General features: G+C 33.8%; 2 protein-coding genes across 6 annotated transcripts; one reads left to right on the top strand and one right to left on the bottom strand.

Moving 5' to 3' along the window:
• Positions 1–1,924: 1,924 nt before the first annotated feature.
• On the bottom strand, positions 1,925–8,825 carry LOC130657033 (uncharacterized). Of its 2 annotated transcripts, XM_057459993.1 has the most exons (6): positions 8,145–8,824; positions 7,769–7,856; positions 7,334–7,458; positions 5,811–6,040; positions 4,562–4,653; positions 1,925–2,735 (listed from the first exon to the last, which is right to left on the bottom strand). In XM_057459993.1, exons 2-6 carry the CDS (start codon positions 7,846–7,848, stop codon positions 2,543–2,545), a joined length of 720 nt encoding a protein of 239 aa, XP_057315976.1. In that variant the 5' UTR covers positions 7,849–7,856; positions 8,145–8,824; the 3' UTR covers positions 1,925–2,542. The 2 variants fall into 2 exon arrangements, with proteins under 2 accessions (XP_057315976.1, XP_057315975.1); XM_057459992.1 differs by having other exon boundaries at positions 7,769–8,825.
• Positions 3,868–13,487, top strand: LOC130657029 (uncharacterized). 4 transcript variants are annotated; one of them, XM_057459982.1, is made up of 3 exons: positions 3,868–4,114; positions 9,703–9,735; positions 11,696–13,487. In XM_057459982.1, the coding sequence occupies exons 1-3, from the start codon at positions 4,021–4,023 to the stop codon at positions 13,405–13,407; spliced, it is 1,839 nt and encodes a 612-aa protein (XP_057315965.1). In that variant the 5' UTR covers positions 3,868–4,020; the 3' UTR covers positions 13,408–13,487. The 4 variants fall into 4 exon arrangements, with proteins under 4 accessions (XP_057315965.1, XP_057315966.1, XP_057315967.1 ...); XM_057459983.1 differs by lacking the exon at positions 3,868–4,114 and adding an exon at positions 7,173–7,218; XM_057459984.1 differs by lacking the exon at positions 3,868–4,114 and adding an exon at positions 7,318–7,896.
• The last annotated feature ends 1,092 nt before the right edge of the window (positions 13,488–14,579 follow it).

Here is a 14,579-nt window from a genome sequence, read left to right on the forward strand (position 1 = left end):
AGCATTCACAAAGCTTCATTAACAGTGTACCCACCAAAGTGAACTCGTCAAAGTTTACTCGTCATCAATTAAACTTAAGACTTAAGTATTTGGTGCTTTACAGGTCGAAATAGCGCTGTTGTTGATCCACAAGTCAAGAACGTCCATAAAATAACCTTTAAACAAGCTTTTTGCCGTTAAGTTGGGAATCCACGCGAACAAGAATTCTCAAGATCGAAGCACACACACTTTACAATTTCTTCTGTCATTGCAGGCATTAGTACCACCTAGTGTTTAAATGAATCCGATTTTCAATTCGAAGTTTTGCCTTTCAGTTATTTTGTCGAGGTAATTGCTAGTTTCTCTCTGTTTTTTTTGTCCAAAAAATACCGCATATCCAGTTCTCTGGAAGACAAGTCAGCCTTACGAAAATGCGTTCCACTTAAACCATACACGTGACCCTTAAGAAACATACGCGGCCAAAAAGACGCTTGGAATAGCGCATGTTATTCAGTTATTTGGTTAGGCGTTGAGCAGCAAAATATCATATTTTGCCTATCTTAGCATCACCACCCCGTACAACCAAATCAAACCTCAGAAAGAAAATAACTATCTCACATAAGAGTGCCGCTGGAAAACTGATGAGCAATTAGCAGGAAATTACAAATTCCGGGACAGAACCTTGGTTACTTAATTCTAAAGGATAGTGCCACATCCCTCAAAAGCAATTACAACTGTGCCATACAGATTCTTGTGAGAGAGATAAGATGTGCAGGATGTAAGAGGGAAGCCAACTTTACATGTGTATGTTGAGTTACGTATCCTTGCAAAGATTTATACCGCTTTTAGATCGCAATGAGCGTAACTTGGGACGTTGTTAATAATTTTCGGCAAAAGTTATGTTTCACGACATCTTTGAGAATTGATCCGCGTGCAATTTACCAATCTCCACCGGTGAAATCAAAAACAAACAAAGTTTTTCTCGCCAAGCAGCAAGATGCGACAATATTGATGAGTGGTAGTCCAAAATTTACGATATACCGGTTACTAGATTTGCGCATGCGCAAATTTCTAATGACAATTGAAAAGTTCTATTTGGTGTCTTAAAATCCTCTCTTGCCAGTTCAGCTGGGACGTCGCAAATCTGGCTGGACGAAATCTGGATTTTTATGTCACAACTACTGTGATAAGAATAGTGAAATAGAAACGAAAAAATATAAAGGATGACAAACACGTGTTTGCAGAAAGAGGTTTCTTGCATAATTGTTTTTTTTCGGGAGGGGTATTGCTTAACCCTTATTTAAGAAAGAAATATGGAAATTTTGCCCATAAACTTGCTTGTAAGTACAATCAACAGGCAAAGGCGCAGGAAGAAGCACGCCCACAGTCATGGAATTGGCCGCGCTCTCAGTTGCCTGTTTAAAATCTGGAGCAAAAAATTAACAAAGTTTGTTTGGACATAATATTATTGGAAAAGGCCGATTTTGGGCTATTTCTCGGACTGGCCAAATGGAATCGCCTTGTCAAAACTCTGCAGCCGGCAGGCTGCAAAAGCTTTGCTTTGGGAGATGTTCAAGCCAGGTAAATAGCGTCGATAATGCGCTACTGGCAGTTTCTGCCATGTCTACATTTAGGAACAATCCACACGACGGCCCGCTAAGTTGCTAAAATTCGGGGAAACGGGGTGTGCTCACGTCAGCAAAAATTAGTATGGGTTAAGAATTTAAAACTAACCAAATAACCAAAGATCTAAGTCCTAAGTCCGTTTGCGATCATTGACAAGTGAACTTTGACAAGTTCGCAATGCCTTAGTTTTTTGTAGAAACAATGTTTATAACTGCCTGTGGGACGAACTATGAAATTCGGCCCTCTTTTCCAATAAATTAAATCCGGGATTGTAGTTACCCATTCATTCCCAAAAAATATCTGGATTTGCACCCCTGCAAAACATTATTTGCTCTATATCACCTTCAACGATTCTCTACAGATTGCTATTTGATTTATTAATTTTTTCTACATTGAACCTGTGCACGGTGCAGTTGTGGAGAAAGTTAGCAACGAAATAAATGTTTATAAAAAGAGGGGGGAGGGTCTTATACTCGGGTGAGCCTAAATTCGGGGTTTACTGTCGACTCTCTGAGTTCCACTTACTATAGTTTGAACATCTTTATTTAAACAATTTTTCCGGTACGGTTTTAATCCCTAACAACAATTCCTCGTATGTATTTTTCGTTAATTCCAATCTACATTATTTAAACATCTACATAATTCAAACACTTTTTCTGTCGTTTTAAACATTTCGTTTCTTAATTTCAAAGACTGTGTCATGTGCAAAGGGTCTTAAGCAAATAGAATGTCACAAAAATTTAAACGTCTAAGGTCAACTTGGTCGACGGGATGCCTCTCCAATAGTCTTGCGAGGTTGAGTTTGTACTATATCTACCAAAATCTTAGCCTCAAGTTTCTTATAAATTAGGTTTTTTTGAAAAAACGTGTACTATACTTCAAGATCAGACAAAAAACTCGTATCTCTGGGTGTTATTTATTTATGACACATTTCATTCTAAATTATCGCGTCATCCATGCCGTCACCCAGCATGCCACTTGCGTCATCGCTTATGTGATCCGACACATAACCGACTGTGTCATCTGGCAAGCTACACTCTTTTAAGATGTCTTGTGCGTCACCACATTCTGTTGTATATTTCTTTAATTCGCATAGAGCTGCCATGATCTTGACGTTTTCTTCTTCCAAACTATAACGGAAATAAAGCAATAGTCACGTGAGTTAATCAGAAGAAAAATATCATGCTATGTCACGTGATATCAAATCGTTAAAAAGAACGTTTTAGGTAAAGCTAGTGTGTAATATAATAACTCAACCTCGTCCCCAGGGTTTTGTCATAGGTAACAAACGAGGATGCATATATCACCTTTTCTTTATTTAATAAGAACCAGTATAATGTGATCTAAGACTGATTTGCAACCTCGATTCAAAGACTAATTGTCTTTTTTTATATACCTGATATACCGCCGGTAAGAGACGATAGGTCCTGGGGACGAGGTTCCAGATTATTTTATATGAGAAGATTGAATGTTGTTCCTGATGCAACAGTATTGTGTTCCTGTGTGCTGATATGAATATGAACATTGCTTGGCAATAAAAAAAACAACGATCGCAAGCAAAATCAGTTATCGGTACTTTCGCACCTTTGAATTGTAAAGACCTTATTTTGGATTGTTTAATGGTCTTTAGATTCGCGTTGTTCTTAGATTTTTAAGCGACGGTTTGGGGCTTAGGGTGTTCTTAATTTGCTCTTTTGAGGTTCGTGTATTGTTCTTATAAAAATGGATGAAGTGTTCCTTCTGGATATAGGACGAGGGTCACCAGTAGAAACAAAGTTGTTTTATAACATCGAACATCGACGGTTTTTTGAAATTTGGAGACAAAATATTGTCGGAATCAAGTTAACACCCACGCTTGAAATTTCTGATCATTTCCACGTTTATACACTACGTACAACAACTACCTCTATCAAAAGACAAACATTTGATGTTTTTTAAAGAAATGACCACGCAAATTAACTGCAGTGAATGTTATGGTAAAATTTTATAAAATTTTAAATTACAATAATGGTATTCAAAATTTTCTATCCTATATAATTTTTGTTGATAATACAAATATACCATTCGTTTCCCTTAAAACGCTTTTTGTTTTTTCTTTTAAAATTTGATGATGTTAACCCGGATCCGAGAACAGTTACTTTATCTTGCCGAGAATTGGCGCCAAACCAAGTAGGCGGTCACAAATTATGAATGTTAATTTCATAAACGTTGGTAAAAGACAAAAAGAATTGGCACATGTTAGTAAAACATAAGTAAAAATGGCGTGTAAGGATAAGTAAAAAAAAAAGATATTGACACAGGATAAATTACTTTCACTATGCTGTCATGAAAATGAAACACACGAACAATTAACAAAGGTTTATAAACATAGCCGGGTTTTGGGTTTACCTATATTTAGAAGAAATTTGATCACTTATGAAAATCTTTAAGGAAAATTTATTTTCTTTTATCGCCTTCACAATTTGGAAAGAAACATGGAAGAAAGAAAACTGTTGGCGTAGATATCACGGTAAATTTCTTTTTAGATTTTTTGATTTTCTCGTCCCCAAACTCTTTTGCGATGCATCATAAAGAGCTTTGAGGATGAGAATGCATTTTGACGACAAATCCCCTCGTTAACAAAGGGGCCATTCAATAATTACGTAACGTCTGAGGGGTGGAATTTTTGCTAATTTAGGGAAGGGGGAGGGGAGATTCAGAGCTTTTTTGTTATGTATTAGGGATATTTTGATTATTGCATAACATAGTTGGTAGAGCAGTATTTAAGATATTAAAAAAAAAATAAGAACGATAAAATCAACGACATATCCAAAATATATCTTTCAGTAAGATTTCGCCAATGTGTTACAATGGGTGGGGGGATGGTGGTAAAAAATGGTGAATTTGGGTGTTACGTAATTATTAAATAGCCAACATAACAGAAATAACAAAGAAATAACAAAGGGGTCATGATTACTTTTTCAGTTTCTCTTTGCTTGTTTCTATTTCACATTTGATTTTTTCGTCTTTTAACTTTACTTTTCCCTTTGCCAGCTGTGATGATGAACACTAAACAAAGAAGTTCTGTTATCACTTCCAGAGGAACAGAATTTTTTTCGGAATTAATTTTCGTCAAGGACAAGTATAAAAACTTAGAAAATATTATTTTGGCGATTCATGTATCGTTAAATAAGCCAAATTACTTTTTGCGATTTAAATTTTTCAAACTATCGCCTGACAAAGTAAATCTTTAAAAATTACAAATAAGATATTTTTTTATTGCAAATGGGTCGTGATTGGTCCATAATCCATTATATCGTTATGGTTGATCGTACTATTTATTTTAAAGAGTCCTTTTTAAATTGCGAAACAATCTTTAACTGCATTAAGCGCAAAAACTTTCGCAAATAAATTCTTTAGCATTTCGCAAAATTTCACAAAATTTTCCACGAGCATTGATTCGCGAAAGTTTATGAATGCGAGGATAAAAAAAAATGTTCCTTTTACTCGCGAAAGTTTCTCTTTGCGAAAGTTGATTTTTGGGAAAGTTTTTAGGATCAATTCATGAAAACAGACTTTGAAAGTCAAACACTAGGAAGATGTATTGCGGATTCCCCTGTTCAGTTTTCCCCTGCTAAAAAATCTACAGAAAGCAAAACTCTTTTAGACTCACAATTTATTTTACACTTTATTTATAAAACTTTTGACGCTAGTATAAATTACGCGATTATTAGTATTCCTTTTTCGCGCATTTAATTTTCGTTCGCCCAGTTCAGCCACATTTTATTTTTGCGTATTTGTAAGCTTCATGAACACATCAAAGAACCGCACAAAATTTAAAAATATAAAACTTTTATTTTGTAAAGGGACCATTGTATATGACTGTCTTGGATCAATCTTGGATTTACTCCAACTAACACGGAATATCTATGCTACTAAGTTTTATGATTAATTCTACGTGGAAAAAGGGCGATTCTTTATTAACTCTCATTATTTATTTATCCAATTTCGCGTCATTAAATTTTGGCACACCTCAAAAAACATATGCTGCACACTTCAAATTTTCACGCGAGCGAAAAATTAGGATTTATGCGCAAACAATTCTTTTCGGAACGGCTCCGCGCGAAAAGATGTAGCTACGCAATGAATTCATAAATTAAAGTATCTTCTTTTTTATGGACATCACAAGTCAGCAAAAATTTTAAAATACAAAAAAAAAAACGTACCAAGGACAGTTCAGGATTTTTTGTAGGTATTTGTAAAGACTGAGATTGGCTTGCTCCCGGTAACAAAAATGAAGGACGTCGAAAAGCTGGATTTAGTAGCAGCTCTGGATTAATAGTAGATGATATATTTTCCCTCCTTCCTTCTTCTTTTTGTTCTTCTTGTGAAGTAGGTTTTTGATCATCATTAGGAACCAGAAAAACTTGGCATTGCTGAACAGACTCTTCTAAACCTTCATAACAAGATATACACACCCTTTATCAATCTTTTTACGTTTTAACCTGACCTTGTGGACACATTCCTTGTCCTGCACTCATATTTTTATGGATACACTCTTATTAAAGGATACACTTTATGTCAAGATTTTTGTATGCTTGCCCAAGATTTTGATAGAATAAAGAAATTAAAAGTTCCGATTAAGCTTTGAAATATTTTCAACGCAAAATTATCCGGACTGAACTTTTTCTAAGTTTCATTTTATTTTATTTTTCATTTTCATTTTTCATGTTGTTTATATTTTGATTTATTCATATTGACTCCTAGCAATCATTAGCTTCTGTTTATTAACTGCTGATCATCAAACATTCTAAAGGCCAAATTACACGATACTAGTTTTGTGTGATTTTTTTATATACAGTATACTCTCCAATTAGCGGACACCATCGGTGTATGAACAAAGTGTCCGCCTCTTAGAAAGTTTTACATTTTGAGCTCAAAATTAGAAAATAAAGCCGATTTTTGTATTACAAAGGAAAAATAACAAATGATAATAAAATATTAACATAGCGATTTGATAAAGACTTTCAAACTTTACGGACCTTTAAAACCTTTCAAACAAATTTTAACAAATGATAGATAAATAATTAAAGATTTTATGTAAAAAAGTAATTAATTAATTGTTGTTTTCTGCTATTTATCTTTACGATCTTTAGTCTCTCCTTAATGGAGGAAAGAGTTTCTCTTTCCTCTCTATTGAGATCGTTTAGTTCTACAAGCTCGTCAAGCATTGTTAGCGTTGTGGCAATAGAAACTTAATTTTTCAATCACAGAATTATGACCATCTTCGTCATCGTCATCAGATAAAATCTCTTTTTTTTTAATCTCTTTTCGAATATACTCATCTACACATTTTTTAAGGGAGCTTACTTTCCAATCTACCTCATTCCGCTAATCGAAAAGAAATAAAGCCATATTTGCTCTTTAATGCAAAAAATATTATCTGCTAATTAGAGTGTTCGCTAATTAAATAAATTGCCGTAACGTGTATACACAGTCCATTCCGTCATAATTTAAGTATAACAAACATCGTACCGTGTACTAGGACCTTAAGGTCTGTTTTTTTATTATAGTGATTCCCTTAGCTCTTTATTGACGGTTACGGGTTATAGCAAGAAAAAATCTGTTGAAAACGTAAGGGTTTTTTTTAGAATAACAAATGCGATGTTTTCTTTCTACCTACATGTAGCTATAGTCCTAACTTATATTGTTAACTAAACGTTACAACATTTTCAACGAAGATACCTACCGGCGAAGTTAAGCAAAAAATTAAATTGTTGACTCAGTCGAAAGGTATCTTGAAGTATATCGTTCAACGTGATGAAACTACTTGCTTCTTTGTGTGACAACCACTCTACGCATTGTTCGATCAATCTTAAAAAAGGGAAGTAAACAAAAGATTCGTTCGAAATTCGAAAGTTAGCTAGCAACCATGTAAAAAGAAAAAGCACAATGACTTCGTAAAAAATTTTTGTTTACTTTGCTTCGCTGTGATATTTCGATATTTTCAATGTTTAAATATATATTCGCACTAATCCGCCTTGCGAATTCAAACGTGTTTATGACAGAAATGTAAATGTTTCGTAGCTAACATGTGAAACTTTTTGATATACTTGTAAAGTAATCTGTTGTATTTCTTTGGTTAGATAACTGAAAAAGGAAGGAATATATAAAAATGATGTACCCCGATGTTACAGCAGATTGTGTACGCTCTAATGCATTTATTCTTTCTTCATCGCCAGCATCGTAACTTGGGTCGTCCATGTTTTTTACTTTTTGTAAAACAACAAGGAAATCATGTGGTGTTATGAGGTTCGAATAATTCAGAAGAAACAATAGACCCTGCCCCCCTTTACATCCCTTATAATAGGAAAACTTTATTTTAATGCAGAAATAAGAAAGTACGAATTCTGTTTCTCTTTCAATTCTAATTATTAAAAAAATCAAGGAAACAAATACACACAAAACCGCCACATTAATCAACTTAAATTATGCTATTTTAAAAGCCCTCCACCCAACAAATAATACCTACACCAGCCCTCTTAATTATTAACGGATACCTTGGTGCAACCACTTTTGTCCTTTATTAATAGAGGCGTCCACTATTTGAAAAGTTTTATCATCCTTGTCAATTCTAGAGAAAACAGGTTTCTAGAAGCCTTGGATAGCGAACAAGATAACTCATGGTCATTTCAGCTTCTTTGGTTTTTCACTTCATTCAGTGTAAAAAAAGTACCGTCTGCTAATTAGAGTGTCCGCTTATTTAAAGTTTTTTTTTAAAGATTTGACCGTTGGTTGTAGCGTTGCAATTAGTTATTCTGTTAATTAGTGAACTTCAGCAACCTCGTTCCCAGCGCCTGTTTTCTCTTTTCTTTATCACCCGGGACGGCGAGGGTGGATGAGGTTGCTGAAGTTTAAGTTTTCCAATTTCTGAAATCTGAGATGAGCCGTGTGTTGTATTTATCATTATCAAATTAGCCGACGTGTGCACGGCGGTATAAACATCGCTACCCTGAATAACGTAAAAAAGCGATAGAATTAGCAGACAGGTGATCAAACTTCCCCCTTTAGTTGACCACTAAAATAAGAAAACCGAAAAATTAAATGTAGTTACCTTACCGGTACAAAATTCGGTAAAAATTGCCTAAATTGTGGGACCAGTGAATACTTTCTGCCGAACAAATTTACCCAACCTCGTCCCCAGGGTTCTTTTTCATTTGTGACATCCCATAGATGCGAGAAAATGTTTTTTTCTTACCACAAGTTTTTTGTCTTTTTAAAAGGCTTTTTTTATTAAAAATTATACTCTATTATTTTCACAAATTCATATTTAGCACATTCTGCAAATTGTAGCAAATTAAAAAAGTTTGCCAGTATAATTTTACGAAGAAAAATGTTAATGATTGCAAAATTTGTACCCAAAATTTTCTTTAGAAGTCTGAGAAATATAAATTGAGCGATTTATGGCGCGTTTTTTTTATTTAACAATATTTTGAATAAAAGGCGCGAAATTTAGGTGCTCGAATTAAATTATAGACGGTTTTAATGATGTTCCAACTGTACAATTGCAACACATGAATCCTTCAAATTGGAGTTATCGTTTAACGAAATATCTACATATAATATAGCAGTAGCTAATTAGAACTTCTAAACTCATTAATTTTTATTACTAATTTGCATATAAATAGCTAATTTAAAAGCACGGTTTCTTCCAGCGGTTATATTAGGACAGAAACACTTTATATATTTCTTATTTTTAAACACTAATATATTCTCTCTTACACTATTTTTATTTTTTAATGTATTTCAAATCTTGCTGTATCAATTTTTCCTCTGTGTTGTGTAAACAGAGCCTTACCTTATGACTAACCATCCACATGCACTTAAAATCTTTTAAAATCAAACAGTGAGCTTGAACACTCACAATAAAATTCTAAGAATTTAGTAATATGAAACTTTCATTTTTAGCCTGAGTAAACAGTAAACTTTTGTAAACTTTTATAAATATACAGGAGTGATCTATTTTTACAATAACAGAGACTTTTTCATCCAGGTTTATATTTTAATACATATGTTAGCAATTTAACTGGCTATTATTTTCTGGACTTTTTTTCATAGGCAAGAAGAGCGTTCGTGGGCAGTGTTTATTAGGTAAGTAATTATAAACAAATTATCAACATTCTTTTTATAGAAACTTATAAAAAATATCATGTTTTTGGTGAAGTTTGGCCTAGTAGCTAATTATTCATCACCTACTCCAAAATTTCAGCAATTCTGACATTTATTATTAAAGTTAGGTTTTATGAAAAAGTAGTTCGAATGAAATAGTTGTTTTGGTGTGGTATAGACATTTTGTTTATTCATTTCGTGGTACTTGCTGCAAAACTATATTTTTTCCGGTTACCGTGTTTTTTTGCTAAAAAACAACTATGCTATCTATAAGTTTACTATTTCTATCAATGCAATAAATTTGTCATATTTTGGTGATGCCTTTAACGAGGAACTTTTCCACTACCAGCGTTGATTCGCTCACACGAAAACAAAACAAAAATTGCAGGAAAGACATAAATGTGGCTGAGTTTTCTCATAAGCTTTTTGAGACCTTGAAGTCTGGGAACGAGGGCGGCATAAAATTTATAAAACTCATTTCTTGGCTCCAGTTTTTTTCACGTGATGCTTAAAAAACAATAATATTTTTTCTCTCGCGTTTGCTAGCAGACTCGGGGATTTCCCCAGTAAATTATTCATAAACAATCTAGAGATAAAATTTCCTTGGTAAATACAAGGTCACGTGATACGAAACCTTCCATCATGTTTTTTATATTTGAACGTTTATGTTACTTTTTATATAGATTGTAAATTTCAAACTTTAAAGGATGCAAATAGTTTTTTTCTTTTTTCTTTTGGAAACTCTGAAAGCATATTTGTTGATTTTGATAAACAGAGAAGATCTAAGTATTGATACTAAAATAACATGAAATTTGAGAATACTTTCATACTGACAATATTATCTTGCTGAGATTTGATAAGAAAAATCTCTTACTCGATACGCATTAACTACATCTCCTGTAAAAAAATTCGGCATAAAAAAGGTCGGTAAAAATTTTTAATCTATTATTTAGTCACTTTTTTTTCGACTAACTTTACAACATAGTCGTTCTTTGTCGACTAATCGTTGGGAATACTTATCAAGTTACAAAACATAAAATATATCGGAATAAATTTCAAAATTTTTATTTTTTAAATAACATAAGCATACCGTAATGCTTCGAATAAACGCCCGGGGCGTTTATTAAATTTTTTGACATTTTTTTTTTTGGGGGGGGGGGGGGGGGGGGGCTTCTATTCGAGGGGAGCGTTCAAAAGAGGGGGGCGTTTATTAATTTTTTTACACTTCGTCTCTTTTGCAGTTTTTAAGGATATCTATAATATATATCTTCACAACAGAAAATAAAAGATACTCACATGTTTTAGAGAATGAACTTCAAAAGCGAAAAGCTAAGTCTCCAACCTTAAACCTAAGATTTAGGAAAAAAGTAATTTATTATCGCCTCGCATAAACTCCCCTTATGAGGGAGGGGCCTCTATTCGAGGGGGGCGTCTATTCGAGGGGGGCGCCTATTCGAGGGGGGCGTTTATTTAAAAAATGACTGAAAAGGAGGGGCGTCTATTCGAGGGGGCGTTTAATAGAAGGGGGTGTTTATTCGAAGCATTACGGTAACAAGCTTTCTTCGAGGATAATAAAATGAGTTTCTTTTATACAAAAGCTTGAATGCAAACAATGTGTCAGAGCAAATCCTCAAAATTCATATCCACCGCATAGCAAACCCCGAATTACAATCAAGTATAAGCACAAAGCTAGCGTGGTCACATGTTACACTCTTTAATAATACAATAATTAATTATATTTGTTTAGGTGAGTGAAGCCATTCTCGCTTAAAACAAAAGATTTTCCGATATTGACCACAAACGCGGTCAGAATTCTGACCTCAGAAAAATCGGTTAAGACCCAGCGTTATTTTTTCACCTTTAAATTCCGATTTCCTAGTGGTAGGTTTAGGTTCTTTTAAAAAACCTACACTGTCTCATGCTTCGTATTCTTTGTTTTTAGAATTGCCTTTGCATATCCATCAACACGTTTTACAAAGAGTTTTTATTCCTTACAAAATGGCAGGACGATTTTATAATAGACTGCTATTACTGGTCGTTGTCTTGATAATAATATGTTTTTTTTACCAAGCTGAATGCAAAAGTGACACCTATTTTCACAGTTGTTTGAGAGGCATTGTTTTGATAGAATACATATATTTCAAACCATACGCAGAAAAAAATCAAACATTAACGTATACAGCCATTTTAAGCCACTCTTCGGAAACCAAGAAATTTAAATGTACTGTTTCAAAATCAGACAAGCTGGTCAAGTGTGACATCAGAGGTTTTGAACCTCAATTCACCTTTAAATACATCGTCCAACAAGGAAACTTAGTAAAATATGAAGAAAAAGGTAGCATAATGCTTTCAACAAAATGTAACTGTGAATTGGATTGGATGAAATATACACGCTGGGAACAGACTTTACAACCTGAGCATAATAAAGCAAAATTCATTTTCAAAACCTTACTTTACAGCCGAAACCAAGTCATTATGCATTACCATAAAAAACAAGAAAATAATTGGCACTTAAACTTAAACTGGAAATTTAAAAATGGTGGCATAACGGTCACACTAGACAAACTTGATGTATGTGCGACTTATGAGTTAAAAGCAACTTTGTTACCGAGAAGATGTTTGAAAAGACAAATAACGACTTTAAACTTTACGTTGAGAGAAAGTTACAAAACACCTGTGCTTAACATCCATCAATGTTTTCTTACTGGCAGTACATTGAAGTTCAAAATCAATATACCAGACAGTGGGAATGTTGTCGTAAAACATATGTATAGAATTAAAAATAAGAACTGGGTTACTGTTAATAAAAAGGGTTCGTTTAATAAAACAACATTTTACTTGAATGCTACAGGTGATGTTTTCATAGAAACATCCAGTTGCATCGCTTGCAAATGCGCCAACAAAGTTTATAAATGTGTCACAGCAGCACGGGTTTTAGCTGACAAAACAGAAAAGAAAAGAGAGAAAAAAACCTATTTAATTAGAGTTTCTGTAACAGGTATCGCTTCGGGTATTGGTATTTTTGTCATTATGGCAATTGCATACATTCAAAGTAGGAGAAGAAGAAGAATTAGTCAATTGGATATGGATCCAGCAGATATAATTAACCCTATCAACCAGCAAAGAGTTTTCCCAGAAGACAATATATACGAACGCATATACGATTCAACAAACACAGGTAGAACTACAGTGGAAATCGCTCCAGAATTACCAGAACGTAACCTTGCTAATTTTTGTAGAAGTCGTGAGAATTCGCAGTTATCAGATCATTATGTATATGCTGGTAGTTTTGAGGAGAATAATGAAGAGGAAAACTCAGTGAAAACACAGAAGCAAATAGATAATCCATTTAGGACACTGAAACAAAAACCTGATTTAGAAAACGCGGGACAATATTCTAGGGATGCAGAAATTGACGACACTTTTGAGACTTTGAAACAAAATTCCGATATGGGTGACGTAGAACAATATTGTGGAAATGCAAAAATTGATGATAGAGTTGAGACATTAAAACAAAACTCTGGTATGGAAAACGTAGAACAATTTCGCGGGAATATAGAAACTGACAATGCTGTTGAGGCATTGAAACAGAACTCTGGTATGGAAAACGTAGAAACCGATAATGTTGATGAGGACATTGAAACAACACTTTGATATAAAAAAACGAGAACAATATTGTAATATAGTAGAAATGAATAACTTTAAATAAAAGACACGCTTATTTGCATCATAAACAGTAAGCGAAATTTTGCCTTACAATAAAGGCTAATATCCACTCCAAGAAAATTTTCCGCGGAACGGGACGGGGCGGAACAGAAAAACATGTGCGCAATATTATTAGGTAAAAATTACTGGCAGAAAATTTTCTGTTTTGTTCTGTTCTGTCCCTGTTCGTTACGCTCCCCAGAAAATTTTCTTGTAGTGGAAAACAACCTTAATGATATCATAAGCTAATAGAATTTCCATAGAATGATAAGTGTTTTGATAAGTGAAAATTAATAACCTGAATTGTTCTTATTTCGGAGCAAATTCGGATTGGATATTCTCAATGTAAAAAATATTAGCCTCAATTCTTTTAATTTTGTTTTAGCCTGTGTTCCTAGCAAAACTGTTCTTATCATTAAAAAGGCGTACATGTAATTCTTTAGAAATTTTTTAGTAATGAGAAAGATGTCTTCAAAATTTGCGCAAGTTAGTTTATCCGGATTTAAAATTTTCTAATTACAAGCTCGTGAGCTTGTATTAAAACGCAAATGTGACCTACAAGAATGGAAATTTTTGCCTCTCTGAGCACCGACACGGGAGTAGTCGTGTGTTCGAATCTCATCTTGGTAACTATTTTTACTTTTTTTTTTTTTACTATCTCGACCGCGAGGACGTGTTTACAGACTGACCTAACGAAAACTGAAATTTCGAGAAATTTTCTATCAATATTATTGCCTATCCGAATAGCAAAATTTGTCGTGTCTAACTTCAGCTTTTTATACACTTTTTTGGCGAGGTTGTTTGCGTATATCATACGTCTTGTTTTTTTTAAAACACAAATAAATTGTTCAATAAATCTTTATTTTAAATGCTTTTGGCGCGAAAACAAATCCAAATTTACCACATTTAGTTTCCGCGCATTTTGTCTCAATGCAAGAGGGTAGGGGACGCTTCACGACTCCGTGGTTGGCCTTAACATTTTACAAGTTACTTATCATCTCAGTATTTTTACTTCCTTAAATTGTGTTTATTATAAAATACATAAAGCTTATTCAAAGCGTGGGTTAAAGGTTTAAGCCAAGGTTTTCATAGAAGCATAAGATCGTTCAACCATCAAAAAC

This window comes from Hydractinia symbiolongicarpus, chromosome 9 (assembly GCF_029227915.1).
Source record: "Hydractinia symbiolongicarpus strain clone_291-10 chromosome 9, HSymV2.1, whole genome shotgun sequence".
NCBI classification, from domain to species: Eukaryota; Metazoa; Cnidaria; class Hydrozoa; order Anthoathecata; family Hydractiniidae; genus Hydractinia; species Hydractinia symbiolongicarpus.

Bases quoted from the DNA above. Each gene is read 5' to 3' on its own strand.
- LOC130657033 (XM_057459992.1), bottom strand. From the start codon at position 7,848: ATGGACGACCCAAGTTACGATGCTGGCGATGAAGAAAGAATAAATGCA. The intron at 7,459-7,768 runs GTACATCATTTT...CCCTTTTTTAAG, and splicing joins CAATCTGCTGTAACATCGGG to ATTGATCGAACAATGCGTAG. The intron at 4,654-5,810 runs GTACGTTTTTTT...TTCTTTGTTTAG, and splicing joins AAAATCCTGAACTGTCCTTG to TGTTCATCATCACAGCTGGC.
- LOC130657029 (XM_057459982.1), top strand. From the start codon at position 4,021: ATGAAAATCTTTAAGGAAAATTTATTTTCTTTTATCGCCTTCACAATT. The intron at 4,115-9,702 runs GTAAATTTCTTT...TTTTTTTCATAG, and splicing joins CTGTTGGCGTAGATATCACG to GCAAGAAGAGCGTTCGTGGG. The intron at 9,736-11,695 runs GTAAGTAATTAT...CTTTGTTTTTAG, and splicing joins TCGTGGGCAGTGTTTATTAG to AATTGCCTTTGCATATCCAT.